General features: G+C 40.9%; 1 protein-coding gene across 2 annotated transcripts in view; it reads right to left on the bottom strand.

The window, feature by feature from the left end:
- AUH (AU RNA binding methylglutaconyl-CoA hydratase) overlaps positions 1-13,880 on the bottom strand; it is a 150,898-nt gene that overhangs the window by 112,425 nt on the left and 24,593 nt on the right. Inside the window, exon 4 of one of the 2 annotated variants that reach the window (XM_080819665.1) lies at positions 2,331-2,417. The exons of the other annotated variant lie outside the window; for it this stretch is intronic. Coding sequence (XP_080675791.1) covers positions 2,331-2,417 — 87 coding nt within the window. The remainder of the gene's footprint in view (positions 1-2,330; positions 2,418-13,880) is intronic. 2 annotated transcript variants of the gene reach the window in all.

The raw sequence follows: 13,880 nt of genomic DNA, 5'->3' as shown, positions 1-13,880 counted from the left end.
TGTTATTCTAAAGAATTTTATTATATTAATTATTAAAATATTATTAAAATGTTACTACCTTATGTAAGAATATACTATATAATACATACAACACGTCAAATATGTATTATCAACTGTTTCTGTTATCAGTAAGGCTTCTGGCCAAGAGTAGGCTTCCGCAGTTAAGTCTTGGAGGAGTCAAAAAGTAATACACTTCGTTCAATACACCCCCGCATTGTCACAGGCTCAACAGTATAAATACTGACATGCACCAAAACGCATTTGACAGGGGCGCCTGGGTGGCTCAGTGGGTTAAGCCTCTGCCTTCGGCTCAGGTCATGATCTCGGGGTCCTGGGATGGAGCTCCGCATCGGTCTCTGTGCTCTGCGGGGAGCCTGCTTCCTCCTCTCTCTCTCTGCCTGCCTCTCTGGCTACTTGTGACTCTCTCTCTTCTGTCAAATATAAATAAATAAAATCTAAAAAAAAAAAAAAAAAACCGCATTTGACAGACATTAACACGTGCTCCTGATTAAAAACAGTAACGATTCCTAACGAGATGAAATGGGAGAAACTCCCTGGACTTGCTAACTACTGGCAAATACTAAAAGCATTCATCAGAGTCGAAGAAAGACAAGGAAGATAGGGGATGAACACACTGCAACTGCTGAGTACTGTACCGACGGGCTTACCAATATAAACATGAAAAATGCTAAGAGTAAAATGCTAGGAGAAGCAAAACTAAAAACAGCATTCTTTATAGATAATGAAACTTTCACCTAGAAAACACAAAAAAATTAACGAGAAGTAACAACAGCTAATAAATGTAATTATCAAGCTGGTGTTACATAAATAAGCACTTGACACTTCGTCACTTTCCTACAGAACTACAATAACCAGACTTCACCAGGAGAAAAAGGTCCCGTTCAAAGGGACTAAATGCTATAAAAGAGCACGCGTAAATCGGAGCTGGAGAAAAAGATGGAAGACTAGCACGGCAAAAGTCAAGAAAACGCTCTTGACGAACATTCAAAAAAAGACGCCCCCCACCCCCCCACACATGGAATGAAACCCATATACATCACACATGGAAAGAATCAGTATTACGAAAATGCCAAGTCTTTCTAAATAAGATTTAGAGAAATTCCAATCAAAGTCCCGTGACAGTAGTTTCCCTCCTTGCTTTAAAAACTAGCAATTCCAAATTCATTTGGAAGAACTGACACGTGGGAATGACCGGAGAAAATCTTCAAGGAGAAAGATAAAGAATAATGAGGGAACGTCATACCCTCAAGGTATTACAGGTTTCCACTTTAATACTGGAACCGAATTAGGGTGACACATCAGGAGCCAGCGTCCGTAACCCATGTGACAACGAGAGACCGCGGCGGAGCGCCGGCTCCTCAGTCAGTAAGCACTTGTTAATGAGATGGAGGCGCGGGGGGGGGGGGGGGGTGTGTGTGTGAAGGTGCGATCCGCACAGCAGGGACAAAGCCTAACGGGAAAGCATCTGCCAAAAGCAAAATAAAATGCGAAGATTCAAAAACTAAATTACTTAAAATACAATAAAATGTTAAGATGTCTTTTGTTTTAAACCTTGGCAAACTTGAAAAGCGGCAGCATTAAATGCTGGCCAAAATATGAAGAAACAAGTACCGTCATGTAAGTGATAGGAATGTAAATTATTACAATCTTCTTGGAATATAATCTAGTAAAAATGATTAAAATATAAAACGAACACATGATACCTAGAATTGCAATTCCATGTTCAGGAATCTATCCTGTAAGTACACATTCTAACGCCCTCGAAGACTTGATACAAAGATACTCACCGCTTTATTATAAATAACAAAAAATGGAAAGAAATCCCTACACATTAATGAAGTAATTTAAAATTTTGGGTAAGACAATGCTGTGGATTACTACACCGCAATATAATAAAAAGTATTAATAATCCAGTAAATTGATATGTACTGAGACATTAATATTACCCAGAAGTCTCTAATTCTAAGGAAATAGTTTGATACTATCCACACAAACAACAAAACAATGCCAAATCTGTAAATATGTGTGTATGCAATTATCTGGGAGACATTCTCTTTGGTTGCTAATAACTACCTTCACACGCCATGTCATCACATATAGGAAGCATCTTTAATCATAAAATATTTTTCACAATTTTTCAAGTTAAATATATTACATTTCGCTCCACAGCAACCAGCTACAGATCATGATTATCTAACGACATAGTAAGTACTCTAGCGAAAGCTTCTACAGAAGGACAGCGTGCAACTCTCTAAGTCTGACATTTACGGTCATCTTCAGCATGCTAAAAGGAGTTAAACTGAGCTTACCGATTTCATTAATCACCGCTCTTATTTTGGAGACGAAAGGACCAACTTCACTGGGATTCATTTTGACTCTCTCCTTAAGGTCAGCACCTGCAAAGTATTTTATTTACAAATACAATCTAGTTATAAACAAGATTTTAAGGCAATGAATTGAAAGTTTACTTAAGATTCATAGGTAACTAGAATATCAACTGCATTTATCCACTGAAGGAATTATGTTAAGTTTTCCTGCTCAAAGACCAGCACAAGAAAGAATGAAACACCTGCTCACCTAGCTACCATGTGCCCGGTTCTCAAACCAGCAGCGGTTCTCGAACTCTGGTGTCTCGGGGCCCCTTTACACTCTTAGAGGAAGAGACTTAATTGAGATGGTATCTACCAATACTTACTCTATTAAAAACTATTAATTTTTAAAAAAAATATGTATTCATTAGTTTAATAATACAAACGAACCCATTCGTTTTAAGATAAATGACTGCAGACTGACGCCAGCCACCTGCTCGGCGCCTAGAAAGCCGGCAGTCTGAGCAGCTTTCGGCCAGCAGTACAAACGTCAACCCAGTGCAGAGGGGAATCACAGAATCAGTCTGACTCCACGGATCCCCGCCTTGGGGGCTGCAGACTTAACATATGCGCAAACTGACAATTTCAGAATTATGAGTTTATCACAGAATCATAAATTTGGAGCAGAGAAGAAATTCTTAAGGGATAATTTACTCCGTGGCTCAACAAAGAATTCTTTTTAATAAAATAAAATTGTATGAGAAAAGGCTCCCATTTAAATGAACAAATACAAAACAAAGTAAAATGACAGCCTAGAAGGTACGCACTCAGCTACTTACTCTCTGAAGAGTCCGTTATAAAGAAATTGGGACTAGATATAATACCAAGTGCCAGCCAAGGCTGGGACATTCTGAGCCCACACACTTCCTGTCAGAGCACATACCCTACAACTCATCAGTTCTTAGCTATATATACCCTAGAAAATCGCAAACATATGCCCAAGGAATATGTACAGTAGCATTCAATGCAACATATATAAAATTGAAAATCAGAAATAACCTAAATATACATCAGAAGAATTTTTAATAAAATTAAGATATATTTATACAGAATATTACACGTTCAGCATGAAAATGAAGGAATTAAAAGCATAAATACGGAAAAAGCTAAGTGTTGAAGAACATATAATTATGTATATTTATTATACCTTAAAAAGCTAATATGCATTTATATATTTATTAACACTACGCTATTATATTTCCAGGAACACACACAGGATGATAATCACTGACCTAACTTTTTTTTAAACGAGCGCTATTTAGGGGAGCGGCAGGCTGGTTCAGTCGGTGGAGCATGTGACTTTTGATCTCAGGGTTGTGAGTTCAAGCCCCACACTGGGCATATACAGCTCCATAAATAAATCAATAAACAGCAAAAGAAAGCTACTGAGGGCTGTGAAACATGCATGGAAATGATAAACACCAAATTCAATTCGCAGCAAGCTCTGCGAGAAGGGAGATGTGGCTGGCAACGGTCACAGAGAACGTCGAACTCACGTGTAACGCTCTGCTGCTTAAGTTAGCAGATGGGCACTCGATACATTAGTCTTTAAACGTTTCTGAATGCCTCATAGATGTCTTCATAGTAAGCTTTTTCCATGAAAAATATTTTTAGGGCCAAAAAAATTGTGAAGCCACTTGGATCGATTCGTTAAAGAAAAAACTGTCGACCCCTGAGGATACAATCTAGGTTGACAGTATGAGGCGCTGCCTACCGCACGTTGGCTCGCACACACCGGTTCACGGACACGCTCACCGCGGTGCCGGACCGGGGAGGGGGCGCGTGAACGAGGAGCCGAAGCGACCAAGAGGAGAAAGCAGATGCGGTGGGCCTGAAGGAGCCCGGGGTGACCGCGGCACGGATCCGTCACGTCCTCCAGCCTCAGTGGGGGCTACACCGCAGGCGTGCCCTCTAACACACCACCGGGGCTCCAGAGGGGGCTTTCACCGACATCCACGCTTGGAAATCCGCGCCCAGGTTCAAGGGACCGGGTGTCCGGAGCCGCGCCGGGAGCTCGGGGAGTCAAGGCTGGCTCCCGGCGGGGGCCGCCCACGCGCACACCCCAGTCCCCGCAGAGCTGGAAGATGTGGTCTGGCCCTAAGTGTGGTCCTGGGCCTCACAACTGTGTGAGACTGCCACAGGATTCAGGGTGTATTGTAGAAATAATTTCCTTTCTCCATGGGATAGTTAAACATTTGTGACCTTGAGACTACATTTTAAAAACTGTAATACCGGGGCACCTGGGTGGCTCAATGGGTTAAAGCCTCTGCCTTCGGCTCAGGTCATGGTTTCGGGGTCCTGGGATCGAGCCCCACATCGGGCTCTCTGCTCGGCGGGGAGCCTGCTTCCTCCTCTCTCTCTCTCTGCCTGCCTCTCTGACTACTTGTGATCTGTCAAACAAATAAACAAAAATCTTCAAAAAAAAAAAACAAAACAAAACTGTAATACCCTTTTTGTTTTTACTTTAGAAACACACCCTGAAATCTTGAACATTCAGAACCTGAAAGTACAGTTTTGCCTCTATCCCTCCAGATTTTGTAAATTTCTCATTTGATAATATCGGTTTTATTTGAGGTCTGGCATCTTTCTTTTCCTTTTTAGATCCCCCATGTCCACGACCACTCCCCTCAGGTGCAAGAGCCTTCGTGCTGCCAGGGGATCCCACGGCGGCCCCCTCCTGCCTTCACCCTCACGCTCGTCACCAGACCATTTCCTGACACCTCTCTCTCCTTAAACCTCCAAACTCCCACCCAAACCTGACACTGACTTACTAAGAAAACAGATGCATTCAGAAGAAAAATTTCACCACCGCCCACCACCAAGTCTACCCACCTACCAGGATTAAACTCTTACACTCTGCCCTCCCTCCTATCACCTCAGATGAACTACTCCTGACCAAAGCCAACTCGTGCCCTCGATTCCATCCCCTCTCCTCAGGGCCACCACTCAAGCGATTATCCCTTTCCTGGCTGTCATCACCAACAACCAGTAAGTACCCCTCTCTTGAGAACCATTCCCATCAGCTACAGTAACGCCGTAATGCTGCTCGCCTTAAAAAAGAAAAGAAAATTATGTGGACTTTCACTGCCGGTTCTAACGGAAGAGTTTATTATCGGACCAATTCTTTCACGAAACCCTAGATAAGACACATCAGACGGCTAGTTTGAGGACCACGGAGAACAACCAAGACAGTCAGAACGTGTGAGAGTGTCAAGGCAAATGGAAGTTTCTAAACAATCTCACGGAAAGGAGAACAACATTGGAGCGCAGGGCTTGCCAACAAAGAGCACCACAGGCTTTTGTTCGGGACCTCTGAAGGTTAAATATAAAACACGGTAAACACGAAGAAAACCATACCAAGACCAACTGCTAAAAAGAAAGGACCCAAGGGGAAAAAAAAATTTAGAACCTGCCCCAAAAAGTACCTACTCACTTAGAATTTTAAACTAAGCAAAGCAAACAGCAAGAATGAAAAGGAGGATAGTACTACGGATTCTACATAGATTGAAACAAGAAAATATTACTAACAACCGTGGCCCTAAACATTTGGGAAGGACATGGAATGGACACATTTCAAAAAAACGCAACTTATTAAAACTGACAAAGAGAAAATCTGAAAACACAAATACTTATGAAGGACATTGAGTATGTTAATTTAAAACTTTGCTACAAAGGAAACTACATGCTCATGTGGCTCCAATAGTAAATTCTTCCAAACATATAATGAAAAAAACTGGACAGGGCGGGGGGAGGGCACCTGGATGACTCAATGGTTAGAGCACTCCTAATCCCGGGGCTGTCATTTTGAACCCCACGATGGGTACAGAGATAACTTAAAAAAAACAAAAGCGTAAAAAAAAAAAAATTAACATGAATCTGACACTTACACGGAGAATTGCAAAACAAAAACCCAATTAAGAACATCTTAAGAAAAAAATATGACAGGCTAATCTTTCTCATAAATATAGTCTCAAAAAAATCCCTAAACAAAATATTAGTAAATCATACACAGTGGTAACATAAATAAAATACCACATTTCAAGACCAAGTTACATTCAGTCTAAGAGTCAAGGCTGATTTAGCATCAAGTGTTTAAATTTATAAAACTAACAGCATAAAAGGGAAAAATCATACAAACTTTCAGTAGGCATAGAAAGAGTACTTAAAATTCAACTCATTCTTTACCATCTTGAGACATAAGTTACAGGAAGTAAAATTCAGTCATTTTAAGTACAATTCAGTAACTGTTAGTGAATTTACAAAGTTGTACAACCCGCACCACCATGCAACTGTGGAGCATTTCCATTACCTCACACTCACCCACAGTCACTCCCTGTTCCCACCTGCTTCCCCTGGTAACCACTGTTTTCCTAAACCCGAGCCTTCTCCGGACATTTCACAGGAACAAACTCGTACAGCAGACAAGACAGTCTCCTGTGTCCTTCTCCCACGTGGCAAGCACGGTGTGTTTCAGGCTTACCCATGTCCTAAGAATGGATCAGGGCTTTTTCTTTTTATTACCAAATAGTATTCCTCCATAGGGACAGAGACACGTTTTGTCTCTCCACTCACCCACTGACGGACACCTGGGCTGTTTCCACTTTTTGACTACTATGAAAAATACTACTGCGAACATTCACACACAAGGTCTTGTGTAGACAAGTGTTTTTGTCTTGAGCAGACACACAGGAGCGCAACAGCTGGCTCATACTGTAAATTTCTACTTTACAACAACAAAACTCTACTGTCACTGTTTCTGCACAGTGGCTGCACCACTTTACGTTCCTACCAGCAACGCCTAATGGTCCCTGTCGCCCTTGTATGGCCACCAGCACTAGCCTGCCATTTTTTTATAGCATTTTATGGGAGTGAAACAGTATCTGTTACGGTTTAAATGTGCATTTCCCTAATGACTAATGAGGTTAAGAATCTTTTCACGTGCTTATTAGCCATTCACACAGGTCTTTGGTGAAACATCATTTCAAATCTTTTGCTCTTTTTTTTTACTGGACAATTTGTCATCTTACTGAGTTGTAAGAGTAATATCTTAGATACAAGTATTTTCCCAGAAATATGATTTACAAACATTTTCTCCCCATCCGTGGTTTCTCTTTTCACTTTCTTGATTTTTTTTTTTTGAGTCTTAACTTCAGTGAAGTTCAATTTATCAATCTCTTAATCACACATGCTGTCGGTGTCATATCTAATCAAGTCATTCTTAGTAAAGTTCACAGCAAACTAGGAAGAAAAGAGGATCTTTCTGAATCTGGTAAAGAGTAATTATAAAATATCTCTAACTACCATCACCTTTACAGGTCAATTACTAAGACAGTAACAGATGTAACAGTATAATAAGAAAAAAATTTTAATTACATGGATCAGAAGGGAAGAAATGAAACTGTCACATGAGCAGATGACTTAATTATATAAGAGGAATAGCCAAAAGAATTTAGAAATCATGAAAACAAGTGAATTTAGTAAGGTTGAAGAATATAGTTCAATAAACAAAAATCAACTGTCTTCATATATACTAGCAAAAGAAATGTGTGAAATTTAAAAAAGATACCATCTCAGTAACATTCAAAAATCAAGGAGCCAAGGAATAACTCTAACAAAAGATGAATAAGATCTTGACACAAAAACCTACAAAATCTTCTGAGATGAATTAAAGAACTAACTAAATGAGGAATACATCACGCTCGTTTTAGAAGACTTTCACGCTGAAAGATAAAATTTTCTTCGAATTAAGAGAGTCAATGTGGTTCCAATCAAAATCCCAATGCTTCTGGAAAATGAGAAGCTAAGAATGCAAAGGGCATTTTCAAAGCCTCCTGCGGAAGAAACAGTTGGACAATTTCTACTAAAATTGGAAGATGTTATTATAAAGCTGCTCTAATTAAGAAAACTGTAATATAGCCTCAAAAATAGAGGAAAAAAAACCAATGGAACAAAACAGCAAGTCTGAAAAAGACCCACTTGATTTATAACAACAATGGCACTGCGGGAGGGAGCCCAGATGGACATTCTGATAAATGGGGCTGGGACCACTGAACGTTCATGTGAGAAAACACAGTTCTTGGCCCTTCATACCACACACACACACACACACACACACATCAATTCATGATAAATTATATCCTAAATGTGAAAAGTTAAACAGTCAAACTTCTAAATGAAAACCAAAAATATCTTCAAGACTTTGGTATACACAACATTTTTTAAAGATTTCTCCAAAGACTTAGGAAAACATTGGACTTCATTAAATTAAAATGTTCTGTTCATCAAAACACACCATTAAAAGAATGAATATGCACGTCAAAGAGGGGGAGAAAATGTCTGAGAAAAATGCCTGCAATAGAAGCCCTGCATGTGTAAATCACAGAAAGTAAAAGGTAAAAAGCGGGCCAAAGACTCAGATACTTCTAGAAAGAGGAGACTGGCTAATAAAGAGATGAAAAGGAACACACACGATTAGTCATCAGGCAAACACAGCTTAGAGACACAACTTCACGAGCACCACACAGCTAACGCGTGAGGGTGCAGAGCAGCGGGAGCGCGGACTTACTGCTGCCGGGAGCACAGACTGGTCAAAATCACTCTGGAAAGGAATTCCACCCCCAGTGCAAACACCCATACCCAAAATACATGAATGTAGAGTAGAAGCACATTCACAGAAGCATGATTCACGACAGCTAAAACCTGGCAACACCCCGATCATCCACCACCAACAGAATGGATAAACTGTGAAAGATTCCACAAGGAATAGGATTATAATAGTCCTCGAGTATTGGAGTATCATGAACCAAGTCCCACAGATACGGCTGAGTAAAAGTCAGCCTTAAAAGAGTACATGCTGGCTAATTCCAGTTACGTAAGGATTAAAAACAAGCAAACTTAGGCTCTGGCGATCAAAATCAGAATAACCCCAGTAGCTTTGGGTGAGAGACGGTTCACGACAGAAAGAGGCGTGAGGGATGGGCTGTGGTATGCTGTCACGGTCATGTTCACTTCTTAAATTGGGTGGTGACTGCACAGGTCAGTTCATTTCACAGAAAGGTGTTACACGCTTAAGATTTGTACAATTTTCTATATGTATATTATAATCCAATTAAAAAGGTGAAAACAAAATTTCTGACTCCATACGCTCCACCCCTCCAGCTACCCCCGCTCTCTCTCCTCTTCATTAACGGCAGATTCCTCCGAAGGGCTCCTCTTTCTGTCTGCCACCGCCCCTCTTACACTGGGCCTTTTAAGCAAGGGAGATGGAAAGACGATAGGAAAAAAGACTCAATAACCAACAAAGGAAGCGGTAAAGGTTTGGGGTGAGAAAAGAACAGGAAGTGCCACAGAGGTGGGGGGTGGTGAGGCTGTGGACAACATGACAGTATTAAGTGGTGCGATCACACTGGTGTTACCGAGAAAGTAGAATGAAATCCAGTCAGATCTGCTTGTCACGTTACTGAAACTTAGGATCTGGTGCTAAGTTACACATTTTTCCTCTCTTACGCTTCCGCAGTGTCTGCCCTACTGCAAACTCGTCCCATCTGAATACATAGTTCAATATTTAATACACCAGACACACAATGCACGGAGTTAATATGTTATTTAGCAATTCTGAGAAAAAAAACCTATTTCACTTAAATATTGCCCACTAAAATGGCCCTCCCCTAAAATTCCTGGACTTATTCTTTGATATAAATTCCTACGTTTAAATATGCCTTAAGATTACTGTGTGTGAGATTTCTGCTCATTTATACGTGCAGTGGACCATCCAGGAGGACTTAAGAAAAGTTATGAGAAACAGTAACATTCTTTGTCACACGCTGCAGGATGTCTAACTTCCTTGGCCCCCAATAGCCAGACCCTAAGGCCCTTCAATCACTGCACCAACCGAAGAACTCCCTGGAATTCCAACATGCTCCCCAGTGTGTTCCCATCCCTCTGGAGATCTACTGCTTTAAGCCAATGGTCTTCAACCTTTTTCATGCCCGCTAAATACTGCTAAAAAGAATTTTGAAAAATAGGCTGTACTGAAAATTTGTATATGACATTTAGAACTTTTATCACTTAAGTTTAAACACTTGTAAAGATCGCAGTGCAGTCCTAAACACTGGCATCTTAGCTGACTCAGACCATGGCGGTGTCCAGTGCAATCCCAGTGACCCGATTCACAAAAGCACCCACGTCTAACACATAGGAACAAAGCCTAAATGTTACATCGTTTCTGTTCTATATGAATTACTACTTCTACTTCTTTCCTATAACCATTTTTTGATATACTCAGTATTTATGCATAGAAAACTTTTTTGCAATGAAATACATAAATGGATTGAATTAATCTTTATTAAATTTCCTGTAACTATGATAAAGCACTAACTTTAAAAGTTTGAAAAGTTTAAAAGTCCGCTTCTCCCTCTGACCTTCTCCCTTCTCATGCTCTCACTCTCCCTCTCAAATAAATAAATAAAATCTTAAAAAAAAAAGGGGGGGAGGGGGTTACCCGGCACTGACTTCATTACGAGTCTGAACTGGCGCACAACCGGCTGCCGCGGAAACGGAGCGCGCGCCTGGTAACGACTCCACACTCGAAGCAACCTTATACTGGAAATGGGTCCATCTGCCCTCCTTCCACTCATTATCTCATCTATCCATGCATGCAAATCATTTACTGCTAGGAGGAGGCAGGGTTCCTTATCAAGTTTAGTCGTGGAGAAAACTTTCTCACGTAAACAAAGGAGCTCTACTTCCGTGATGCCGCCCAAGTTTTCCAGCTACTTTGGGGCCACCTCTTGAAAAATCATATGATAATTTAATAATTTAATAATAAGAAGCATTTAACAATTCCCTATGAACCTTATTAGGCAACGAACTGGAAACTGCCAGAGTCAGAACAGGACCCCAGTGGAAAGTCTCAATATTCATATTAAAAATAAAATAAAATAAAATAAACCTTTTTCGGCAATTCAGAACCTTTTCTCCATTCCTAGAGCAAGGAAGCAGGTAAGATCAAGACGGACTTGTGAAATGCAAGGACAGCTGTGACAGGGAAGACGGTGGGAGTGACTGTGACCCACAGACCAGTCAGAAGTGCCTCACGAGGAAAGAGCCCCTGCGTCCGTAAGCTGTGTTATCAACTAGACGCTCTGAAAACAAGCTATTCCTCCTGCATGCCTAGGAATCTCCCCGCCACCATCTGGCAGATCATTGCGTGAAGTCATTCTCCCTGGAGTATAGTGGCTGGATCATATGGATGGAGACGGCAGTCTTGAAAAGTTTCCAAAGTATTTCCGCCTCCACACCTGGCCAGCAGTGTGCTGCACCTGTGCCTGGCACTGCCACACTTGCTGAGTCTTGCCCACCTAATGGACAAGAAATGGTAGCTTTAACTGCCTTGTGCTCCACAGCAGAAGATGAAACGCCCACGATTTGTAGTAGTATCGATATGTGCAGCATCAAAGTTGACGTTTCCACGTCATTCCAGTGTCTGTACACGTGCTGTCAATCCAAACACCTTGGTCTTTCTCGCTCGCACCCCAAAAGGGCTTTTATTCCTCGCATTCAACCCAAACATCAGGTCAAGATAACAAGGATTTCCAGACGGCTCCATCTACAGCACAGGGGGAGCCGATGCTCCCAGGGTCCCGGGGAGGCGTCCGGCTAGACGCCTCCCTTCTCGTCCCTCCTGCACTGCTCTAGCGTGGTGCACACAGCGGGTCAGCCCAGCCTCACGAAGGGGCTGCGCAAGGGTCTTTGTCATCTTCTCAAAGAACGTATGTGAGATCGGAATGATCTGTTCCAGACATTCTGCGTAGAATGCCTTTCTGCAATCATCGGGCCAGGTATCGTTTCACTGTTCTGGGATTAGTCAATTTTCTGTTTCTTAAGTTAGTTCTGGTTAAGTTTTATTTTGCGATAATTTATCTATTTCACCTAAAATTTCAAATGTATTGACATCAATTATTGGCAAACATTATCTTACCAGTTTAATGTCTATGGAACTGATACCTATGGCCTCTTACTTTAATCTGAATATTGCTTATGTTTTTCACCCTTGATTTAATCTTGTGTTTTCTGCATCGTAAGTGCATGCTCACCTCCAATCCCTTCCTCCAGGCCTATTTAGGTCTAGCCTATAGTATCGGTGTCTTGTCCTCAGCTGGATTCTCAGTTTATTCATTTCAAGCCTTCATTCTTTGCTCAAATACAATCCTAACCATATTACACAACTTCTAAAGTATTTTGTTAGAATGTAACTCTGAACATGCTCTAATTTACATGAAGATTCCTTTGTTGAGCCGTAAGTTATTCAGAAGTGATTTTAAATCTCCCAATGTATGGAGACTTCTTCTAATTACCTTTTTGTAAATGACTTCTATCTTAACTGCTTGCAGTCAGAACACAGCCTTTCAAATCTGCTTTACAGCCAAGCAGATGGCTGACTGTCATGTGTACTGCTCGTGTTCTTGAAAGGAATGCATAATCACAGACAGCGGAGGGCAATGACCCACTCAGGTACATACCCCTAACCCTCAGCGCACCAAGAGAAATGATCAACATCCTCAGCTGATGAAGGGTGAGAAACCTTTGTGTTTTATTTAATATGTGGGTCATTTTATAAATAATTTACAGAAAAATAAAAGAAAAATGAAAAAGCAAATTTGACATTTTAGTCAAAATGTAAATATACAAAACCCATATTTTTAAACTCTCCTGGTATGTGCATATATGTGCACACACACACACACACACACACTACAAAGACATTCATATATATGGATACATACTCACATACACACACACAAAGACACATCATTTGGACAAAACGGCCCATCAACTGACACGTATGAACCTGGAACATGTAGTTTTATAAAAATCTAATCCCAGATTTTTATAAAATAGATGATTACTACTTGTAGTTCTTCTTGAACTTGCATTGTAGAAATGCACTGCTTTGAAAATTTTGACAACTCACAATTTTGTTAAAATAGTCATATTCTTTGTACTCTGTAAAATACATTCAGCTTAGGATGTATGAACCTTAGAGCGACAAAGCCAACGATTTGTTTCCATCTGCACACCACCTACTCCCTTCCTACCACCTCCGTGTTCGTACCAATCTTCACCTCCTTCCCCTTACAAGCTGCGTCAAGTAAACAATCGCGTGTGAACATTATGTGAAATACAGGAATACTGACACACAACCTCTTAGCAAAATGGGATGTCCAAGTGCTCGTCACAAACCACTGCATAAGGGAGTCCTTCCTACCAAGGGATTAACTGAATGTACATTCCACATTTCCTTTATATGAATCACTGTTCATACAACAAACTGCTCACTCATCCATTCTTGATTTCAAGAGAACTCACCCAGGATATTGTCATCTGACCACTCATAGTCTACGATGTCCCTTACATGATCAACCTCACCTTCAGTGATTAGAGCCTGGAGTCTTCTGTCTCTTTTGATGATTATTCATCTGATAATGATGA

The sequence above is a fragment of the Martes martes genome, assembly GCF_963455335.1.
Source record: "Martes martes genome assembly, chromosome: 12".
NCBI classification, from domain to species: Eukaryota; Metazoa; Chordata; class Mammalia; order Carnivora; family Mustelidae; genus Martes; species Martes martes.
This window is presented reverse-complemented; position numbering and strand designations above follow the sequence as displayed.